At 33.5% G+C, this 25,052-nt stretch overlaps 2 protein-coding genes across 3 annotated transcripts in view; one reads left to right on the top strand and one right to left on the bottom strand.

The window, feature by feature from the left end:
* LOC106055050 (arf-GAP with GTPase, ANK repeat and PH domain-containing protein 1-like) overlaps positions 1-12,683 on the bottom strand; it is a 42,387-nt gene extending 29,704 nt beyond the window's left edge. Inside the window, exons 1-4 of one of the 2 annotated variants that reach the window (XM_056004492.1) lie at positions 12,129-12,683; positions 2,898-2,956; positions 2,592-2,679; positions 2,382-2,467 (exon numbers count right to left, since the gene is read on the bottom strand). In XM_056004492.1, the coding sequence (XP_055860467.1) occupies positions 2,382-2,467; positions 2,592-2,679; positions 2,898-2,956; positions 12,129-12,309 (414 nt within the window). In that variant the 5' untranslated portion in view covers positions 12,310-12,683. The remainder of the gene's footprint in view (positions 1-2,381; positions 2,468-2,591; positions 2,680-2,897; positions 2,957-12,128) is intronic. The other variant, XM_056004493.1, reaches the window with a different exon arrangement.
* A 3,126-nt stretch (positions 12,684-15,809) lies between these two features.
* LOC106073617 (costars family protein ABRACL-like) lies at positions 15,810-21,818 on the top strand. The gene is made up of 3 exons (XM_056004501.1): positions 15,810-15,971; positions 19,226-19,300; positions 20,030-21,818. Exons 2-3 carry the CDS (start codon positions 19,240-19,242, stop codon positions 20,206-20,208), a joined length of 240 nt encoding a protein of 79 aa, XP_055860476.1. The 5' UTR covers positions 15,810-15,971; positions 19,226-19,239; the 3' UTR covers positions 20,209-21,818.
* The last annotated feature ends 3,234 nt before the right edge of the window (positions 21,819-25,052 follow it).

Below are 25,052 nucleotides of genomic sequence, written 5' to 3'. Positions count from 1 at the left end.
AAGTATCAATCACAATTATTAACAAGACATGACCAACATCTAATTTTTTGCCTGAACAAGACACTGGCCTGATTTGAAAACAACTGCACAGCTCATCTCATCTATTGGTCTAGTCATCTGAATGCTCCACAATGACAATGAGGAAGAAATTTTTTTTAACCTGATTTAAGTTCTCATCAAAGACATTGCATTTAAAAGTTGTTTATTTTCCAATTCATGTAGTTTTTACTTAGAATTGGTTGATAAAGTGACATATTTAAAGCAAATTTATTTTTGATCATTGTGATAAATATTTTAACAACAAACAACCATTACATTTAGATTCTTCTAACAAAATCTTTGTCTTTGCTCTAGATTCTGTTCCTTGCTCAAAAGACCACTAGACTACAACGAGACAGGGGTTGATTGAGAATTCTTGAAATCACAAACTAATATTATAAACTCCAGAAAACAATTAGAGCATATGACATGAAACCTGAGCACTGTTTTAAATAAACTAACACGAAAATGTAATATTAATACAAAAAAAAGTATTATTATTATGTTACAAGAGCTCTACAGAGTAGAATATCCAGGGTTAGTAGCACTTTTTCATGACAACAGTTTAAAAGTTGTTCTTAAAGAGGAAATCTATGATCACTGGCATGCACGCACATACACATTTGTGTATATTTATATGTATGTGTATGCACAACCATGTGTGTAATACTATGTAAAACATACACAAACCTATGCATTTCTAAAAATCAATCTCATACATCCATTTTTTTTTTTTTACATTTTGATTCAAAGATTTATTAAAGAACATTAAAAATGGTTTCTATTCCATTTTTTTTTTATAAGAAACATTCTTAGAGAGATGCCTTCATGATGTATATTCTCAATGGTGGAAATGTACATTTTTATTTCTATGTGTATCTTATAGAGACTATGGTGTGTATTTGAGGTATGTTTTATACTCTTAGAGACGAGTAAACAGAGCCTATCGGCCTATTTGTATGTTAAGAACTGTATTGGTAGACAGTGTTAAATAAATATATTTAATTTTAATACCCAGTAAAAAACAATAGATCCATTAAATTATCACCAACTTATTTTTAAAAAGAAAATATTTTTTATAAAAGCTGAACGGTAATCTTAATCAATTGTCTTAGAAAATTTTTTTTTTTTTCAGTCAAAATGATGGGCAACAGACTAAAAAGTAAATAAGATAAAAGTATTGCTCTGCAGGACTTCATGCTTAAGGAAGATAAAGACAAAACTAGCTTGAGAAAGATGCTGAAATTTGCATACTGAATAATGGCTTTTGTGTGAGTGTGTTGCGTGTTGGGGGGGGGGGGGAATAAACATATTTGCGCTTTTTTAAGCACAGTTTCTTTTTTAAGTATCTATTTTGCGGGGCTTTTATGGCCCCAATAACTTTTACACACTTTTTCCGGCTGTGTGTAAATTATTTTCACTAAATCTACAGTATGTGTGAACTATCTTCACCAGATTTAGCATAAATCTAGAATCCAGAGTAATCTAGACATTAGGTATATCTAAATCATTAAATTGACAAAAATTCATGGAGTTATATGTGAAATAGAGCTAACTAAGATCTAAATAGATCTGTCACTAGCTCTAAGTCAACAAAATTTAAAGATTTTCCCGATTATATGCGAAATCACTCTTACTGTTACAAAAAGAAGATTTTAGATGAGAGGGGGCCTGGAGGTGTGTTACCTACATGTTAGGTTTGTGATTGTTCTAATCATAGACTATATCTAAGATCTAGCGTGTCTTAAGTCTTAACAATGAGAGGAAACAACCATTTCTTTGCTGCCTGCACAAATATAATGCCAAATGAAATGTTGGTTTGAGCCAAGGCTGTCTTCACTCAAAGGTCATGATCAAGCACACAAATTAATTAAAGGCTGTGCAGACGTGCATATGACATGAAACCTGCCAGCCCATCATGCGATCAGAATGTCTAGACACGCTTTTTTTTTCACATTGTTTAGCAAGAAATAAGCACAATTATATTTTTTTAAAATATTGGGTAAAAGTGTTAGGAGTGGACAAAATTTTAGGAGAATTCTGGCAAATTTTAGGATTCTAGAACTTTTAATTTTCTAAACCCTGAATATCAAGAGATTCAGTTAAAAAAAAAGGTAAGACAACACCAAACAACATCCTGACATCCTAAGAAATATTTACAGAACTATTGTGGTGCATCACTGGTTTACTAGGATTTGAGTCAAATTAAATTTTGAGCATTCACACCTCCTAATATATTTTTTAGGGTTAAAGAAAACATTAATAAAGATATAAAGCATTTGAATTCAATTAATATGTTTATGTATATAAAGCAACATACTGTGAATATATATGACTTTTACCTGCATTTCAGGAGTTCCACCTTCATCTCTGATTAATAAGAGATAGCTCTGGCCATCAATGATCACTTCCTTTTTAAAGCGTCCACCTAAAAAAATATTTATTGCTTTATTTAAAAATAAAGCTCTAATTTTAACCACTAAATAAAAAAAAAATTACCAGCAGTTAATGACTTAGGATATTGTGTTAATATAAAAGTTCACTTTACACACCTTCGGGAGATTCTTCCTGCATGTATGAACCAGTCAAATAACGATGCACTAAAGCAGATTTCCCACTCTGAACACTTCCAAGAATCCCCTAAAGTAAAACAAGCATAAACATAAATACAAACCTAAGTCAAAATGGAAATATGTGGAATACTTGAAAAACAAATAACAGTTTATAATATAATATAGACATGAATAATTGAATAGTCTCATAAAGTTATAATTTATCAGTATTAATTGTACTTAATACTAAAATAAGATTTTGCTTTTCAAATGCATGTACTCATGTAATATGCAAAAGGAATTTACCAATTTCAAATCTGGTACTGATCGGCTCAAGGTCCATTCTTGACTATTGACGAAGGAATCTGAAATAATAGTGAAAAATATAAAATTTATGTTCTTGTTAGTCTTGACCTATAAAAACTACGAGTCAAAATAAATTCCAAGGCTTTCTGTGGTTTTTAGCTAGCTAAAAATTAAAGCGAAGCATAGTTACAGATGTCAAGTAATCCAAGTCAAATATAAATGGAAAAACTAACATCACGTCTGTCAACTATTTTCTTTTATCTTCTAATAATTTACAGACATTGCTTCAAGAGAAGATAATTAAGCCCTAGGAGTATCCTTGTGTTGATCTAGTCATGCATGTTAATCAGAGACTTAAACTCTGCTAACTATGCATAGGTTTTCCTGGCTGATTCTATTCTAAACTTACTAAAACTACTAAAACTACTTTAAATTATATTTATGTAGCTTTTTCTTATGGGAAAAAAATCAAAGAAAAGTGATTTAAATAAGCTGAAATCAAGATGAACATAAAAATATAATGACTAGTAGAAGTTAAGGTAGTTTTGAATCTTATTGGTCGGTTACAAATTTTGAACATGTTTTTTTTCTTCTCATTCTTTCCATTCCTGGATCAAATTGAAATTTTGTACAAGTATTCATAGTTCATGGGCAATCATGCATCAATCCAAAAATTATTCAATAAGTGGTTATTAAATCATTTTGATTTATATAGAAAAGGGAGATAAAACTTGCAGTATTTGAGATATGACAGTGATATTGAGGTTCTTTTCCTTAGATACGCTCTTTGTTTTTTTTTTTTAAAGTATTTTTTGTATTGCAAGTATTGCTTGTTTTAATCTGTTAACTATATAGCCATTGGTGTTCTATTTTCTAATTTAGTAGCTATTTTCTAATTTAGTAGATCTACTACTGTTTTATCAGTAAATCTTGCCATAGACTCTCTATTTAATTAAATAAATAAATACATATATAGACATAAAATTCTCACCAAAATAGTACACATAACTATAGTCAAAATTGATTAATTTAGGTTTAATAATTAAATTTATTTGCTATACTCATGGTGTACATTCGTGGCATCAGTGTTTACAAGCTGGCTAAAGAAAGTATTCAGTCTATCAGAGGTGACTATGAAGAACTGGGAGGCAGCAGAACTTGTGGTTAAAATGGAAATGTGCAATTGTACAGATTTAGTACTATCACAGTCATCTGCACTGATACGGCAAAGCAGAACCAAGATGCTCAAAGTTGCAAATAAATCATTTAAAGACTATAAAAATCTTGCAGCGTGTATTTGGGCTTCTGCCATTTTAAACTCTGGCGAATAGCATTCTTCAATGAAGATTTTTCAACGAGTTTGAGACCTGTTGTCAGCAGAAACTTTCTGCTTCCCATAGAATCTAGAAATTTAAAACATCACTGGTGCTGGCTTTAGTTTTAATTTAGAAGATTTTTGGTGTCTGTCAAATAAGTACATTCTTTGAAAACAGCTGGTGTTATAAGTCTTTGCTAAACCGACTGAAACATGCTAAAGAGGTTTTGGGCCATATAGCATTAAAGGGCAACCAACAATAGTGCATTTGATTGATATTTTTTTTTTGGAAAAGGTTCAAAACCTTTGCAATTGAGATGAAGCTTTCAATTTGGGTAAACAGCCTTTGAGGTGCTCAAAAGACTTTGTGTTGATTGCCTTCTTAGCAGTAATATAAAACTATGTCACTATGAATTTGTTGGGTTACTGGCTTAGCTGTCAGCGTAGGACAAGTGACAGTCACTGAAACTGTGGCTGCCCTTTTGACAAATGCAGCAACCATCTGAGTTACCAGACTCGCTTGTGCTTATCGAATTCCAGATGCGCTTTAGATCTAGATCTAGGACACAGATCTAGGTCACTAGACTAGACCTATTTATTAAATTGCAAGTGTAATATGATCTAATAACGTAGCCTGTTAAGGCTCTTCCGTTGTGTCGAATACAACAGATGAAATAAACAGGAGGTAACCCTCAAACTAATTCAGTAACATCGACAAAAAGGCTGAAACAATCAATATAGGTAGTCGACGCTAGTGTTGAACATCAAAAATGTTGAATAATCAAGAAAGGAACTGAGAATGTCATCAACTTCTAGCCGTCTATTAAATCCTTATTTTTACGTCAATAAGAAAAGCGTCTTGTTTATATAGACTCCTAGAGCATTCTTACTTTTTAAAGTTATATCATGTCATCATCATTAAGTAAAATCTTCCCACTATTCCCGAAAAAAAATAACTAATTCCTAAACGTGCCATAACAAGCCAGATGAAAATATAAGGGCACAAAATGAAACAGGAAAAATTAAGTCTAAAAGGATACGAAACGTAGTTTGAATGAAAATCAACGTGTTCAGTGAAAAATCATTCCGATTATGATAATACTCTATAAATTTTATTGATCTATTGTCATGGAGCAGTTATCACATTCTCCGCAAACTTAGATATATATATGCTAATTTCAAATTCATTGCCGTTGCTGCAGAAATGATCTATATATATTGTCAAGGAGCAGTTAACACATTCTGCACAAACTTGGAAACGCTACGGCCCATCCGCTGCAATGGTGCTGAATTTTTTCTTTATGCTGTTTTTTTTTCTCGATCGGCAAAATTCCAGGACATTCAGGGAGATATTTTAAAATTCTAGGAGATTTCCAGGACTTTTGAGTTTTTTTTTAGTTAAGTTAAGGCGCAACAGAGCAGCATTAGAAGCTATTGAGAGAAACAGAAGGTTGGAGGACGACCATCCAAACAAACTACTAACACAGAGAAATAAGAAAAACAAGTAAAAAAAGAAAAGAACTCTGATCCAACTTACTGACGAACTAGCCCTAAAACACCATCTACCCAATAACTGAGAAAAAATTACCAGATTCTCAAACATAACTCCTGGACTTAACAAACAACCAACTATTAAAACACATTTAAAAAATAAAACTCTAACAAAAGAATCAAATCCACTGGAGCTCAAAGTAGGCACGCTTAAAACAATTGAAAGCTATCCAAAAACAGCCATCCAAATATACACTGACGGATCAGCCTTTAAAGCCACCATCAATGCTGGTCTTGGTGCCTTCCTGGTCTCCCCCCCCCAAAAAAAACACTTACTTCCAAGCCGAAATTGCGAAATTGAGGCAATTACCATAACTTAGCAGACAGTCGAAAACAAATTATATGAAGGGATACAATCACCATCAGATATTGTTGTCTTTACAGACTCCCAATCCACTCTTCAAGCACTTAACAGCAGCACCTCAAAAAGCCCAAAAGAGTTGACAACACTAATAGTGATAATACACCAGATGATGACAAAATTAAACATCATTATCACATTACAGTGGATCCCTGGACACATTGGCATCATGGGAAATGAAAGAGTAGATAAGCTTTCAAAGGCAGGATCATCTATGGAACAACCAGATAGACATGTTAACTACCTCACCCTAAGGTCAATGTTAATCAACAACCACAAAGAGGAGTGGTTCAACCAATGGGCAACAATAAACACAGACAGAGCCTTGTACAAAGAAATGAACATGCCTAATAAACTGGACAGTATTATCTTCCTCCCCCACAAAGAGCAATCTTCCAACTAAGGACAGGACACACACCTATGTTAAATTACCATCTCAATAAAATAAATTCAACACAACTTCCCCTTTGTAGACACTGCGCCCACCCTTATGAAACCATAAACCATTATATCCTTTTTGAATGCCCCTTCCTAATCCACCTTAGGTAGACCCTACTACCACTACAGCCCAACATAACCAACACCCTGTAGGGCAGTGCTGAACAACTGAAGAAAACAGCACACTATTTTTCCTTGGCACAGTCTGCAAAAGAGCTGAAAGCTCAACAGCAAAAAGCTGACTAGAAGAAGTTTTTTTGACATTCCAGGAGGCTGCGGACACCCTGCAAAAAGTATATATATATATAGCTTAACCCTAGGAAGAGGTAAAGTCATCCTGGTAACAGGGGAAAAAATTTGACTTACAAATTTGAAATTCTTTTTTCTTACATAGAGAGACAGCTAAATGGAAGGAAATTGGGTCAGAATCATAGGAAAATGAGCATGCACATTATGCAGCGCAATAGTTTAAAATTAAATATCAAAATAAATATATGTAATGACCACGAAAACAGTGAGTTGTACAGTTTCATGTAATGTCCAGAATAAATAAATTACTCTAGATCTAACAGTCTGCAAAAGAGCTGAAAGCTCAACAGCAAAAAGCTGACTAGAAGAGTTTTTTTTTAAATTCCAGGAGGCTGCGGACACCCTGCAAAAAGTATATATAATAGCTTAACCCTAGGAAGAGGTAAAGTCATCCTGGTAACATTATGCAGCGCAATAGTTTAATATTAAATCTCAAAATAAATATATGTAATGACCACAAAAACAGTGAGTTGTACAGTTTCATGTAATGTCCAGAATAAATAAATTACTCTAGATCTAATCTAGATTTAGATTATAATATATTAAATATTCTAGTGTACTAAATCTAGAGATTTCTACTTAGAGATCTATATAGATTAACCTTCTTAAGACAATGCGGCTATCTGGCGAAAAAGACGAAGCGGTCAATCTATGACAGGTGAAAATTTTAACATGTGAGCACCCAGCCAGTGATATTGATGAAACTCACTGACTCTAATTTTATTTACACTATGATAGCCCTAATAAAAATCAGGGCATTATTGTGGAAAGCTTTCAATCTAAGTTTACATTAGTACTAGATCTAGTATGTGTTGACATTGTCAACTCATAGTAACATGATTTAGAGGCAAGGGTGAGAAGCTTGATAGAGAAGACCTATTTAATTTGAGCACCAAGGGATTAGCACCCCATAGACTATTTAATGCTCTTTTTTACTATCAATTTAGTTCAATTGTTTGTCAGGGAGTTTAATAAATATGATGCCAACTTTCTGACCAACAAAAAGCTCAAAAAATATCCCTGGGTCATAAATGGGTGGCTGTCACTGTGGCCAATCAACGTCTAATCTTTCCACTCAACAACATATGTTCCAGAAGCTCAAAATTGGAACCAGTGAAATCTGCCCATGGCCATATGGAGAATGCTGACCATGTCCTTCAAAACTGTTCTCTTTACCATGAGTATGAGGCCCGTACAAGACACTGACCCCAGAACACCCCAATAGAAAGAAAACTATATGGAGAGCTCCCTGATTTGGAAACCACTGCACAGTTCATCTCATATATACTGGTCTAGTCATCTGAACGCTCCAACATAAAAATGAGAACGAGGAAGAAGAAGACTGACCAAAATGAAGGTGTTTGTTTCCATGGTACATGGTGGGGTGAAAAGTAGTAAAATAATGTGATAGAAGAAGTGTCTGAGGGTCTCCATGTGCCTTGTTTCCATAAACACAAGTATTAGGGCTTATTCAGGCCTAAGGTCTAAGTGACTAAAGCTTCTTAAAAAACTCATAAGTACCTTTTTATTTTGTTTTGAAAAAAACATTTTTGGAAATTTATGTGCATATAAATTAAATGCAAATTAGCTCTGCTAACTCTGCATATTTTAATAAATTATATAGATCTAGACTCTATATACTAAAGATATATATATGTTAATGTTAATATTTCAGATGGATTCCATAACTCATATACTCATAAGATTGTATTAAAGTTGATTCATTTCTCTTCAATCTCTAATAGATCTATTCCATAACTCATATACTCATAAGATTGTATTAAAGTTGATTCCTTTCTCTTCAATATCTAATAGATCTATAGTAGATTCTTATATCTGAACACCGACTTATGGGAACTAGGTCAAATTTTTATTTTATTTTTTTATTTGGTGAAGGTTTAACTTACAAAAAAACAAAGCAAATTCTTATTTTGCAACTTAAGGACTATAAAAATAGTTGTATTCCTTTGAATTACCACTCATAGTCAAGATTTTATTTTAAAATAAAGTAGGTCTCTTCATGCTCCTATATTGAACGCAGTTTTTTGGCTTTCTCCTCACTTGGACAGTGAGCACCGTCGTTGAACACCACTACTTAATTGCTAATAAATTATATCTGTGTTACTTAAATTTTTTTTAGATTGTATTAAAAGAAGTAGATTCACTTTTGCAATGTGTATTTATAGTCTACTTCCTCATACTTTCTCTCTCTCTCTCTCTCTAATTCTATATATATATATATATATAATATTATATATATATCGTTTATAGTTTATTTTTTTATAAACCTATACTATGTAATCTATGTGTAGAAACAGACAGAAATAAATTTTTATAGATTATATATCTATAAATTAATTGTTATAATTTAATAAACATGATATTTTCAACTAGGCTACATTGGGTATTTTTATTTTCTCTCTGTCTTTCTTTTAATTCCCATCCAAGGACCCTCTTCTTGTTTTCATAATTTGGATGTTTGTTTTGTGACACATTAACACCCCCTCCGTCCCATAGATGCTTATAATTCTTTTCATGACATTCTCCCCCTTCCCTTCACTGCCTGTTTGATAGTTTGTGGCACTAAACGCTTAGTGTATACCTCTCCTCACCGCCAGCTCATCTGGAGTGATCACCCGCAGTGGGCATGGTCTCTGGCTTCAAATTAGCAGCCCGCACTTTTTCTTTCATTCATAAATTATATATTCTAGATATTCTTGATCTAGGTCATGTTTATTTATTGAAAAAATTATAGATTTATTAATCCCAATATATTTCTTATTACGATTTTGCTGTGTTCAAGGAAGGAGAATGAGCTGAATTCATTATTATTCGTTGGGCACTCCTTTTTAAACTTTATTTTACAGCTAACGGAATAAATGTGATTGGAATGTCTTTCTAAAGATGTTTGGAAGCTTATTTTGATATGCCCATCAGCCTACGATCTTGTATCGGTATGAATTGCTGGGGGATGTTAAAACGACAGCTTTACATACATTCATACATGGTTACCGAGAATCTAAAAAACTGCCATCTGCTTTGGAAAAACGGAACAAAATTAACGGAACTTATCTAAAATTGGACATGCCCAATCCCAAAACGTAGTTTTTAGCTCCAAAAAAAAACAAAAACAAATGAATTACAAACAAAAGGGACCCTTTCAAGGAAGGAGAATTCGATGGAGTGTTCAAAATATAAGAACCTCCTCTATATATGTTTGTGTATGTAGAGTAATTAGATATATAGAGTAAAGGATGGTTGTCGGACACGCTAAGCCATTCTCCTGCCATTTTAAAGTTTCAAAATTCATAACTCCGTAATGGTCTAACCTATGAATAAACTGATGGTGTCAATGAATTCGTCATCCTTTTGTCTATAAAAATAGCTATTTTGTAATGTATCACAACGCATAGTTAAAATTGGATCTGATGTGAAGAGGGGTAGGTTGGGTTTTCTGATGCGTAAAAGTTTTCGTCATGATTTTTGTCTCTGTAAAAGTTGTTGGCCGGTTTGGAGATTTTTCGGACACTTCAAAGGAAATAGATGTCTTCTATATATTAAACATGTTATTATTAAGACATTTCATCCTTAATTTTATTATTCTGTACATTAGCGCAACGACACAAGCCATATTATCACTTTTCCCACGCTTTCATTCTCGGCTTGTAACTGACGTCTAGCTACTACTTTGGGCCTAGCCTAGCTGGTCGCGCTAGGGGAAAAAATCGCCTCTGTTGGGGGGGAGGAGTATTCTCTCTAGTCTACCTACGGGGCACTTTTTTTCCCCCGTAGCACAGCTCCACTAGCGCAGTGTGTGCCTGTCTCACCTTAGCCTTTTTGGTACCAGTCAGATAATTGCTAGTCTCATGCTCTCTCTCTCACCTGCTTTTTTTTTTAGAGCGTGTAATGGTATGCTTAAGAGACGTGGAAAAAAGGGAAATGGGGGGGGGGGGGAGGAGAGAGAGACTTCATGTAGTATACTCTCTTTTGATTTTGACAATCTCTTAGAATGTTGATGTTTCACACAATGGCCATTTAGCGCACCTGGTCGATCAATAATTGCAGGCTCGAGGTCTACATTGATATTGCTATTGTGACTTTTTTTTTTTCAGCTGCCAATTGATGCCAATTTATTATTGTATACAGATGTGCACTTAAGTGTTATAACATTTGTACATATTTGTTGCATATTAAATGGTTTAAAAAAAATGGTTTTATACGTTTTGCATACACCACATTAACTTTTTTTTTATAAATATGTTACGAATTTTTTTTTGTGAACATGTAACAAACACACACAAGAACACATACATAACTTAAACATACATTTTGTACTATATTATTTTAACAAACAACAAAATTATTCTTGTAAATGTTTAAAAAAAAAAACAATAACAATTTGTTTATTTCCCCATATTTACAGTGTCAAGTTATTTCCCTTTGATGACTAGCATCATATGACGATATATTTTCTTATTCAGAAAAGGTAAAACTTGTTGGCCACCCCCTATTTACATGTTTAAGTGGGAAAGGAGAGTCTGGGTTGTACAATTTATCTGTTTCTAGTGTCTATTTAGAAGCATTATATCTGGGTTTTAATTGGCTAATGCATCTAGGGGCTTAAAAATCGTCTTAGCTCCAGACCCTATCTCGTTCTTCCCCTTGGCCTTGGGAGAAAAAAAGCTAAGTTTTACAGTAGTCTACTTTGACCCCAGATAAAATTACTTTCTCTCAATATAAAAGGGAGCTGTCCGTGTTGGAAGTGTGACAAATAGTCCATGCGCAATATTAATGCGGAAGTTGGGTAGTAAACATTCAAATAAAGAAGATTTAATAATAATACATCGAGGTGGCCGATATGCGAGACGAAACCCGGGTGTCCGACAACCATCCTTTACTCTATATATCTAGTTTATTTGAAATATTTGTTAGGATTTTTTCTGCAAGAGAAGACAATGAAGTCAGAAGTGCATAGTGGCATAGTCTGGAAATACTATCACTATGATTTATGATGACTATAGTATAGTCAGTATAGTCACAATAGTCAATAGTCTTGAATAGTGCTCGTCTTGTCTTTTAATTTATTTTATTTATTGATATTGAAGAATCATATTGAAATATTCATCATGATGATTATATTGAATTGCCAAAATGCTCCGTCTTAAGAGAGTTAATTCATTCTAAAGTTAGATCCAGATCTAGATTAGATCTATCTAGATATCTAAAGTCTATTAGACGTCTATATGACATGACTCACCTTCTATACAAACTACGTGTTCCCTAATCTGTTGTTGAATCAGGGGATCGGGAATAGCTTCAATAAGATCATAAATGGCATAAATGCTAGGATGAACGCTTTCAAATCGTTGAATTTCTTGCCGAATGGCAAGAGAATTGCTCCAGTAAGACTGCATCGGACTCCTTGCATTCATTCTCATGATTCACACATCTCATTATTTGTTAAGATCGTTTAGATCTAACAGAAACATATTCAAAGTCAACATTCTATTCGAATAAGAGTAATCCTCAAAAATGGCCAGCCATGTAAATTTAATTCAATGCGCATGCGTAGAAGGAAATGCCTCTTCCATTATCGTCTTTAAAAAAATAATCATAAAATCAACCTCCTGTCAATACCAGATATCTAGAGTCTAGCTAGACTAGATTTTAGATCTAAAACCTATTATGATTAAAATATATTAATCTAAGCTTTTAGAGCCTAGATTTTCAATTATTTTTTCATATTCAGAAGTTTATTACACTCACAAAACTGTATTTCCAATAGGCGTTACCATATGCCATAAGCCTTAACAACAGAAACACACACACACACACTAAAAGTAACTTGATCTACACATAACTTAAAAAAAAAAAAAGGAAATATGGGCGTAGTCTAGATCAACTACATTTAGAAGTCTGGTCTAAGTGAGTAGTCTATGTAGTAAGTAATGCAACAGTTAATAAAGTACTTCAAGCATTTAAACGAAGGACTGTCGGCCACTGAAGTGGATCGAGGAGTAGAAGCAGTAGATCTATTAATTTCTTAAAGTTTAAACACTATTTCTCCCACACACATTTTCGGAATCAAGTTGAAACTTTGGACAATTATTTATTGACGTAGACAATACATAAATCAATAAAAATAAATTAACCAATTACTGATTATTAACTTTTTTGTTTTGATAAATCAACCACTGGGGAAATCATCAGACAAGAGCAAACAAAGGCACGTATAGATGCATCGAACACTACTCCGAAAAACAAGGTCAGTCTCGAATCTGCATCAGCCCTCAACGCTTTCAGTGAATTACCCACAATGTGCCGTGCCACAAGTCCTGCGGGATGCTAAGATCGTCCCCTTGTACAAAAAGAAATGTACGTGACAGAAGCGACAGCAACGATTACAATGTGTTGTTAATAGTCGTTGTCTTGCAGCATCAAACTGCTGGTAGACAACTAAACCGCTTAAATTTAGGCGTAATATATTTTAACTAATAAAACTTGAAATACACTGAATAACTTTTACTTTCGAACAATACTATATATAACTTATAATTTAAAAGAGACAAAAATCCAGTTGAGATAAAATGAAATAAATGTAGTTGACTTTAATAATATAAAAAGTTATTTTAAACACGTTCTGGAGTCGTCTCTCCTAACGCGTTAACTATGACCGCTGACAACAATGCTACGCGTAGCTATACCTCTTCCCACCGACACCATAGCAATACACACTACATTATTCAAGGGACTTACTATCCTAAGTATTGTAATTACAAAAAAAGAAAAAATATAAAAAAAAATGCAACAGAACCTATACGCTGCCTTTGTGGACCTCACTAAGGCTTTCGACACGGTCAGTCGCGGTGGTTTGTGGAGGATTTTGGCCAGGCTAGGATGCCCACCTATGTTCCTATATCCATTCTCAAGCAGTTTCACGTGAGGCAAAAAGGCTAGATCAGACACAATGGTGACCTGTCTGATCACTTCCCAATAGAAAATAGCGTGAAGCAGGGCTGTGTACTTGCTCCTACACTATTCGCTATCTTCTTTGACGTAATGCTGGGTCAAATGAGGCAGCGATTGTACGAAGGCATCCACATCAGGTTTCGTTCGGAGGCCATACAAAAACAAAGGAAATGGTCGTAACGGAGCTTCTCTATGTCAAATATTGCGCTCTGCTAGCTCACAATAAACTTGATCTCTTTATCTATAAACCTCGGGAAAAGAGAAGTCATGTTCCAGAAGTGACCCAATAAAACCTACCTAGCCCCAAAGATCACCGTAAACGGACAGCCCCTTAACGTGGTAGACCATGTCACATATCTAGGTAGTATAGTATCAAATGACGCCTCACTTTCAATGGAAGTTGATAACCGTCAGGTAAGGGTCAGTAGCGCTTTTGGACGCCTTCAGGTGAGAGTTTGGAGGAATAAATCGCTTCACCTGTCTACAAAAATATATGTCTACCTTGCGGTAGTTCTCTCAGCCCTTCTATATGGATCTGAGAGGTGGATACTATACAGAAATCAACTAAGACTACTTGAGCGCATTCACCAAAGATGCTTGCGTATAGATTTGAGGAACTTCTTATGATCCGACAGTTACGCTGGGCAGGGCACGTATCCCGTATGGGAGACGAACGTATGCCAAAGGCAGTCTTTTTTTTTTTTTTTGTGAGCTAAAAGGTGGTCGACGTAACAGAGGTGCCCCACGGAAACGTTTCAAAGAGCAGCTTAGGCGCTAACTTGCCTTAGCTGACATAGAAGAGAGCACCTGGTGCATGCGGCCTCAGAACGAGACAGCTGGAGGTCACTCACAAAAGCCGCGGGATACACATTTGAGACCAAAAGAAAATCCGCTGCCGACGGCGAAAAGAAAATCTAAATTGACCACCTGTGGACAATGGTTATGCTTGCTCTGGATGTGGCAAAATATGTAGGTCACAGCTGGAGCTACGCAGCCACGGGATAAATGATACTTCCTAGGCTACAAGAACTCGCTGATCGATTCAATCTAGAATCAAGTACGCTTGGTCTCAGGGAGATCCACACTTTTCCATCCATCAGCTACAGGGAAAGTGCAAAGAACAAAGGGGCAGAGATGGCCTCTTTAAAATTTACAGATAATAGTAATAAATGTAAGTGTCTCCTAATCTCCTTCCACCTAAATATGATATATTAATATTGTACAGTTCAATGTTGTGCCTGCTCCAAAAGTTTAAGCATAAACAGAAGAGTTAAACAAGGATGTGTTGTTGCCCCAACCCTCTTCGGGATATTCTTTTCACCGTTAATTCTCCAAGCTTTTGACAAATCCACTGAATGCATCTATCTCCATGGCATATTTCTGAATATTACGCAGACTGAGGGCCAAATCGAAAATCAGAACCATCCTCGTAAAAGATAGCATATGTTATTCGTGAATGATGTAGCTGTAGTGCACGCAAGAAGAGCTATTATAGTCACATTATGGGCGTGTATATATATATATATATATATATATATATATATATATATATATATATATATATATATATATGTATATATAGGGGGAACTCCTGGCTACACCCAAGAAACAAATATGAAAAAGTGCTTATTGATAGTTGTTAGACTGACGGAGGCCAACTAAATGGATGGCTCTGGCGGGTCGTGCGGTTTGCGCGCTGGACTGTCGTTAGGATTTATCGATGATCCCGGGTTCAAACCCTGCCCGCTCCCATATTCCCCGTCGTCCTGAGGGAGGTTTGGACTAGGAAGTAAACTATCTTCAACTCAAAGGAACATCCGAAACATGTAAAACAAACAAATGAAAATCTATTATATAGCTTAGTGCTTAAAATGTTGACTGATGGTTGACTCTCTCCTTTTCAGACTTTTTCTTTTTTCGGAGACTAATAATGTATCTCACAGACCTATATATATATATTTAAATATATTCTAGATCTGATCTGATATATATCTAGGCCTGTGAACTAATCTAGAGTTTAGGGCCGACCCTCGAATCTGCCTCTACTCCTCTAGATCTAGATCTAGAGTCTAGAATATCAGAATTCAGATTTTCTAAAATCTAGATATCTAGTCTGCAAAACAAATATCTGGTACAACAACACAAACTAGATCTATCTAATAGTCTAGTATTACTAATAGATCTATCAGTTAAAGTTATATTAACTTATTATTATATGATATATCTAGATCTAGATAAAAATAATGATGATCAGTAAATCAAGTAAATGATGCTATGTAATGATCATAATGAACTACGAGTCCGACTTCGGACTACACACCGTCACTACGAGTAACTAAATTAGACTAGATCTAGTCAAAGTGACTACATCAATGTGTAATGCTTGATTATCATAATAAATTATAGATCTAGACAGAATCTAGATTCTTGATCTAGAATAATCTAGATCTTGATCGCTAGTCTCTACTCCATCTCAACTGAGTAACTCTACTCTACTATCTCTATAGTCTCTAGTAGGCCTATACAAGTATATTATTATTAAATTATATTATTTAATTTTTAAAAAAGAATTGATGGTATTATACTAGATGATTTGGAAACCACTGCGCAGTTCATCTCATGTATTGGTCTAGTCATATGAACACTCCAACATAACAATGAGAACGATGAAGAAGAAGAAATACTAGATGATAGATCTATTATATATCACTAAATTCATAATAAAGTTAAATTATTAAAACTGTGCATCTCTCAGATAGAGTTTTGTGTCAAATTAAAGTGACTGAGAATGTGATCAAGCCAATATTATGGATCATCGGATGGTACTTTCTACATTGAAAGTAAAATTATTACAACAGAACTAACCTTTGTAATGATTTTGCTGACGAAGACAAGACGAAAGACTGCGTCATAAATACTCTTGCATTTACATTAATTGAAATATTCTGAAGATGCCTAGCAATATACAAATGGAATTTAAATTATAAAAATCTAAAAGCAAATTCAGTACTGAAACTATAAAATGAGATGATCTTCTCTACTATCTGCAATTGAAATTATTAACTTTTAGCAAAAAAGGCTATTACCATTTGAACATGCTCCAGAACTAAGAAAATTTTCAAAAAATCTATGCAGCAGTTATGCCTGCCAATTTGGATTAACATGTAATACCATGTGTAATACGGATTTGAGCTTACATTTTCATCTATAAAAATGATCAAAAACAAATTGAGGTCGAAACTGTAGGATTGAATGGTGAAGAACTACCGGTTGCTTTCATTAGAGAAGTTAACTAATAATATTTTAGTCAAACTTATCTGCATAGGAAATATTTTTTTATAATTTAAAACTGCAAACAGTGTTCATTCTCAATAGTAGTACATTCAGAAATAATCTATGAAAATGATCACATTGCTAAAATAATTCAGAAATGTCCATTTAGTAAACAACCCATAGTATAAGTTATGATTTTGATAGAAACAATTATTCAGAGCATATAAAACTGCCAAATATGTTCAAATTATCATATTTCAAACACATAAATGGGTACAAGTTTGTGTGGCGCATTTGCATTAGAAGTGAAAACAATTGGAAATAAATGGAAATGGGTGGCCTCCCCTGACTTATAGTATACAGTAGTTTAAATATATATCATTAGAACTACTTAGATTCTAAGATAAATATTAAAATATAGAAACATGATTTTACATATTATATATCTCTTTAGATCTTTTTCTTAAATTGTAAATAGTCATTTGAATTACCCTAGAATCTAAATCTAGATCTATATTATCATATAGAATTATTGATTTATACTATATGTAGTCTAGATCAGTGGTTTCCAAATATGACCCATGGACCCTTTTTATAGTATGAACTTGCAGAAGGAACCCCAAGGGAAAAGTTGCATAAATTCATAGTATAAAAAATACAATTAAAAAACAATTTTGTACAAGAAATTGTAAAAATTATAATGCTTAAAGTTTTGATTAAATTAATCGGAAACCTTTACTTTTAAATTAGTTTTATTTCATTTGGCAAATAAATCAGTCATATAGTTCAGTCATTTTTTAAAATTATGTTTCAAATCATTGTCTTTGCTTTCCAGGAATTTTAACACTGAATCTAAGAGAGCATAAAATCCATTAAAAACATATACTTTTATATATCCAAAGTAAAGTAATAAATAATTATAGTCTTCATTATTTTCCAAACAAAGTAGAGCAAAGTAGCTCTCATTCATGAATATCACAGCTTGCTTTCAGTATGTGAGATAGTCTCAGTATCTTCATTTTATTGCTGGTTTGACAGTAGGATCGAAATAAGTCAAGGGTCTTTTACTTGGGGTGTGGTGGCTGAAGGGTAAAGCACTTGGCTTCCTAACTGAGTATCCTCGGGCTCAGATCTCAGTGAAGATAGGATTTTCAGGATTTTTAGGACATTCATTAGTCCACTTAATTCAGATGGGTACTTGACATTAGTTGGGGAAAGTAAAGGCAGTTGGTCATTGTGCTGGCCACATGCCACCTTCATTAACCATTGCATTAGAAACAGAGGGTCTTTACACCATCTGCACTATAGATCCCAAGGTCTGAAGGGGGTACTTTATTTACTTGCTTACTTTACTATAGCTTTTACATTGAAAAATCTTTATTATTAGGTAAATAATATTTCACCTTTCATATTGGTTTCCTAACATTTAACAAATAAAAATTTTCTTATTTAACAAATCTTATATAGACTAAAAGTAAAGCTTCATTTCCTGGTGACTCTTCCAGCTGTATAAAAAATTCATTTGTTTAAGATACAAAACAAATTTTCTACATATTGAGCCATGTATTCAATCCATGGTATTTTTTATAATGTTGAAAACTGGTTTGTGCAATACAGTACAAATTACCTCACTGGTAAAATAAGTTCTTCCCCAATAGTGTATGGCTTTCCAGAATTAGCAACGTATAAAGAAATGTTTTAAGAAACATGCAGTCCATTGAGATCTTGCATAAACACTAAATCTAATTTTTAGAAATACAGAATAGGTATTAACCAGTATCTCAGATCACAACATAATGATTTTATATTGAACCTTGCACTGACTTCCTGATGTTGTTCAGGAACCCCCAAATTTTCCACAGACCCCCTGAATGATGTTGAGGACTCATGGGAGCAAATTCTAACCACATTAAGGACCACTGGTCTAGATTCTCTAGATAGTCAAGACCTAGATGATTATCTCTAGATAGTCAAGATTCTAGACCTAAATATTTATCTAGACTAATTCTATATTATAATATATAATTTATAGACTTAATAATCATGATAATAATGATTTTAAGCTAAGAACTGAAATATAGACATCCTAAATAGAACTTTTGACTTTTTCAGAAACATTGACTAAGATGAATGTAGAACATGAAATACATCTGCTTGTAGAAGAAATAAAGCGCCTTGGAAAAGAAGGTAATAATTGTAGTTTCAACATTTATATCTTGAAATATAACATAACTTTTAGTAGTTGGAGTAGCCTTCAGGATACATTTATTGGAAATGCCATTACTTTGAAGAGTTGAAACCTCTATTTGAATGGCTAGAATAACACATTAATTAATGTAGGACTTTAAAAAAAAAGCTTTTATGTAATGCATCCTTTCATGATTATAGCATGCTCAATGCACTATGAATCAATCTCTTTGTGTTTTGTTGACATGCTTGGGGGGAGGGAATTATGGAAGAAAATTTCTGTTCTGTTCTGTTCTTAGGGGCTTAGCAAACATAACTCAGCTTGAGTTGGGGATTCAAATTTTAGCCCATTAATAAGGAGCCAATTGGTTTATGCCACACATCCCACAAGTGAATGTCTGTATCGGTATGGAAATTTGTTTGTGAGAGAAATATCACATTTACTAAAATTTGATCAGCTATGTATTTTTGTTTGTTTACAAAATATTTATAGAATAGTACATTTCTAAAGGCTAAAAGTCATTATTTCTATTTGCCATTTGTGGCTAGAATTAGGTGATAGGAAGAAGAAATCTACAGGGTTTTGTTGTGCAATTCATTTATAAATTCTAAACAAAACTAAACATGTCATTTCAAATTAATTATTTACTAATAGAATTATTAAGAAAAACCTTATACACTTAAAAAAATTATTGAGTTTTTGGCTCAACTGTGTTGTTAATTTTTCAGGAGCTGGTGGTAAATATGAGGTGACATTTGGAACTTTGTTTAATGATGACAAATGTGCAAATATTTTTGAGGCTCTGGTTGGCACACTCCGAGCGGCTAAAAAGAAGAAAATCATAAAGTATGATGGAGAACTTCTTTTGCAAGGTGTTCATGACAAAGTTGTTATTTCATTGTGCTGACAGCATTTAGCACATAGTGTTGAGTTTCTTCTTTTAAGTGCTAGTAAATGACAAGCATTAACTATAGCATGCCTTCTATTGCATTTGTATTTAGTTTTTTTTTTTTTTTTATTGTTGTTGAATGGTTATATAGAATTTTAAAAATATTTTATTTTATTTATGGGAACATGCACTGTGACCCAGATAAAACATTGTAAAATCACCCTATTTTATATAACCTTTTTTCTCTGCTTTAATGTTTCTTATTAGAAAAGCAATGACTTAGCAGAGTTTAATTTATTGATTAACATGCAGGACTAGATTGACACATGAAATGCGTAGGACATAATTATTTTCTTTTTTGAAGTATCGTCTGTAATAAGATAAAATGCTACATAGAGTAATGTGGAAGTCTGTGATGCTGATTTCAAGACAGACAAAATGCCATGATAAAAAGGTGTTTGTTCAGCTATTGATAGAAACTTGACTGTGTTGAAATCAATAATATCGACATGCAGGAAACACTTCTTTGGCGAGTAGGAACTAAGTACACCATCAAAAACTTCTATTGCCCACCATCTTCAACAGCAGAAATAGACCTACAACTACCACTCTACACAAGGACAATAATAGCTGGTGACTTTAATGCATATGCACCCTCCCTAGGCTACCCATAAAAAAACTTTGAATGCCCCTCCCTAATCCACCTTAGGCAGACCCTACTTCCACTACAGCCCAACATAACCAACACCTTGTAAGGCAGTGCTGAACAACTGAAGAAAATAGCACACTTTTTTTTCCTTGGCACAGTCTGCAAAAGAGCTCACAGCTCAGCAGCAATAAAGCTGGCTAGAAGAAGAAGAAGAAACCAATAAATTCTTATTAAAAAGAGTTGTAATTTAAATTTTTTTTTCAGTTTATAGGTAGTTACAATTGTAATAAAAAAAAATGTATAACTATCACTATTCTTTTTCATCACCACATATGCCTTTATGAATTTTTTGAATATTCATGCTGCTAGTAATGTGTGAATATGATTTAAAGTAAAAGATTGATTTCTCTTATTGCTTTAGAAATTGATATTTACAAGTTATTAATAGATTTTGTAAGCATGTTTTAAATAGATCAAATTATGTTAAATGGTGAAAATTTGTTTAGATTTGTAAAAATGCTGTAATTGATATTAAACTGCTTGATGTATTGCTGGATGATTAATGTGCCTCTCAATAATGAAAGAGATATAAATTATATTTATTTTATTGGCAATATAACCAGGCTTGATTCATTAGGCATGCTTGTGTTCTGTTGACTGCAATTGATTTTCTTTTTATTTTTGGATGTGATTAGTGCGAAAATGAGTTACAATAAACAGAACTCTTAGCTTCGAGTAGGTTTGTATAATTTGACATTATATTATGCCTGTACATTTTCATTATTCTAAAAAAGAATATTGGATTTGTGATTGTTCAAGCAACCAACTGTTTGGAACTCTTTGTATTAAATAATCTTTTTTGTCAATGATGTCCTACTTTTGACTGCGGTGTCCTGTTATATGATGCAACAATGTTACTCTTATTTCATTTCCTTTTTTTAAAAATAGAAATCAGTAAAAAAAAAAAAAAAAAAAAGAATTTTTAGTGTTAATATTTGACTGTTGTTCTTAATTTTACATTGATTGCATGAGTTATCCCCCTTAGGTTTACTTCAGATATTTTATGTAAATTAATAGTTAACGAAAGTTAAATTGTGTTAATTTCTATGATTGCTATTCATGTAGAATTGTAGATCCATGCAATGTAGCACAATGCCCCCCTCTATTAGACAGCACTAAACACTGCTATAAACTCATACTTTTAAACTTTTAATAATGTTTCAGTTATTTACATACAAAATTTATTTCGCTTATTAAAACAAAATGCAACATAGGTAAATAGGCAACAGAATGTTTATTTTTATAACAATATTTTGGGAAATAACGAAACCGCCTACAAAGTGTTATAGAAGCATACAATGTAATCATATCCTTTCTTAAAATAAGATCTGAAATTAAAAATCCCAGTCTTCTCCAGGATTCTAACCCAAGACCCCGTTTTGAAAGCCAAGCGCTTTACCACTCAGCCACCGCTCCTCCGAGTCCATCCATTAGTTGGGGAAAGGCAGTTGGTCCTTATGCTGGCCACACGTCACCATTGTTAACCATGGGCCACAGAAACAGATGACCTGCAGACCTTTACATAATATACACTACCGGTATAGATCGCAAGGTATGAAAGGAACTTTTCTTAAAATAGCCTTCCCTGTTTTTTTTTTTTTTTAATTATTATTATGGTAGTTATAGTAAATAGTTTGTAAAAAATGTATTAAAAATTTCCTTTTTTATATATTATTGGAAAATTGTGTTATAAGTATCCATCCATCCCAGTGGCACTACAGCCCATGGAAGGCCCTGGCCTGCTCTATCACATCTCTCCATTTTGATCTTGGGCTTTACGTCTACATGCCCGGACTTTTAGCTGTTGTAGATCTGCCTCCACGTCATCAAGCCACCGTGCTCGTGGTCTGCCTGGTCTGTTGTTTTTGGCACCGTCCAGGTTTCACTTCAAAGGTTGGGCATATCATTGAAAGAGATTTTAGTCTAGCCGAAGACAGAGAGAAATAAGAGAAAGATGTCTTATCTTATCTTATATAATACAGACGTTACTTCAAAAAAGAAGATGATTACGTCCTACGCGTCATGCATTTAGTCATGCATATTAACCAATGACTTAAATTCTGCCAAGTCACTGGTTTTCCTGGCTAGCTCAGGCAACCCATTCCATGCTCTAATAGCACTAGGGAAGAAGGAGTATTTGTACAAATTTGTCCTAGCATATGGGACGAGGAATGTGCCTTTATCTTTGTGTCTTTCAGAGTATTTTATTAAATTTTGTATTTGAAGATTATGGTTCAGTGTTTTATGTATGATTGCTACTTTACTTTTGAGCCTTCTGTCCTGAAGGCTTTCTAAATTTAGTGATTTTACTAAAGGTGTTACTCTAGTCAAATGTGAATATTCGTTTGTTATGAATCTCACTGCTCTATTTTGTGTCTGTTCTAGTTTCTTAATGTTTTCTTGAGTTGAGGGGTCCCAAACGGAGGATGCATATTCTATTATTGGCCTAACCAAGGTTAAGTAACATTTTAGTTTTATGTTCTTATTTGATTTATAGAAATTTCTTTTAATAAATCCTAATGCTTTGTTTGATTTTTTTGTAGTTTCATCAATATGTGGATTCCATGATAGTTTTTCATTTATTATAACACCTAGGTATTTTGCGTTTTTAGTCTGTGATACTGGTTTGCCATGAATAAGATAAGTGGAATTAATTTGTTTTAGTTTTTTTGTTACTCTTAACAACTGACATTTTTCTGGGTGGAAAGACATGCTCCAATTTGATTCCCATTTCTGTAATTCATCTAATTCTCTTTGTAAAATATCTGTGTCTTGTGTTGTTTTTATTGTTCTATATATTATGCAATCATCTGCAAATAATCTGACTTTTGTTCCTGAACTAATGCAATTTGGTAAATCATTTATGTAAATTAAAAATAGTAGTGGACCCAAGACTGTACCTTGAGGTACACCTGAGTTTACTGTTATCGGTGTTGATTTAGAGCCATTTATTATTACAGTTTGTTCTCTCCCTATCAGAAAGTCTTTAATCCACTGATGCAGTGGACCATTAATGCCGAAATATTTTAATTTTTTAAGCAAACTATGGTGGTGAACTTTGTCAAAAGCCTTAGAAAAATCTAGTACGATAGCATCTATTTGTTCACTATTATCTAAACCTTTTGAAAAATCATCAATTAGTCCTATTAGTTGTGTTTCACATGATCTATATTTCCTAAAGCCATGTTGGTATAGTGTGAGGACATTATGTTTGTCTAAGTGGTTTATGATGTTGCTACATATTATGTGTTCTAGGATTTTACATGTGATGCTGGTAAGTGATACTGGTCTGTAGTTCCCTGGGTCAGATTTTTCTCCTTTTTTAAATAGGGGGGTGACATTAGCTTCTTTCCAGTCCTTTGGTACTCTGCCCTGGTTAAGTGAAGCCTGAAAGAGTATTTTGAACACTGGGGCTAGCTCATTACTTAGTTCTTTGAGTAATCTAGCTGGAATATCATCAGGTCCAGAAGCTTTATTTGGTTTGGTGTTGGCTAATAGTTTTTGAATTCCATTTTCTTGTACTACTATATCTTCTATGTTGTCTACTTGGTTCAAATTCAGTAATATGTTTTTGTCTCCTGGGGCTGAGAATGCTGATGCAAAGTATTTGTTTAGAATGTTTGCTTTAGTTTCATTATCATTATGTATTATGTTATGTTCATCTTTTAATGGCGCTACGCCTGTTGTTTCCATTTTCTTAGACTTAATGTATGACCATAGGTTTTTGTTGTTATCTTTAGATATTACATTGTTTATGTATTCACTCTGCAGCTGTCTGCTTACTTTTTGGGTTAAGTGTTTAATTTTTATATACTTTTTGTAAACTCTTTCTGCATTAGTTTCTTTAAATTTTCTATATAGGTTTTCCTTCTGTTTACAAAGCTTCTTTAGTCTATTATTAAACCAGCATTTATTTATTTTGTTTGATGTGTATTTAGTTGGTATATGATTTTCTATTATGCTTTTAAGATGGTTTTTAATGAAATTCCAGAGGTCATCGACTGGTTGGTTAATGTCTTTTTCTAATAAGAATGTTTGTTGAAAGTTTAGTGCAGCTTGGTGTAGTTGTGTTTGGTTACATTTATTCCAGAGTAAGATTTTTCTTTTGGGTTTTGTATTGGCTACTGCTTTTATCTGACTGTGTATTTTTATG

Source organism: Biomphalaria glabrata, chromosome 11 (assembly GCF_947242115.1).
Source record: "Biomphalaria glabrata chromosome 11, xgBioGlab47.1, whole genome shotgun sequence".
NCBI lineage: Eukaryota > Metazoa > Mollusca > Gastropoda > Planorbidae > Biomphalaria > Biomphalaria glabrata.
This window is presented reverse-complemented; position numbering and strand designations above follow the sequence as displayed.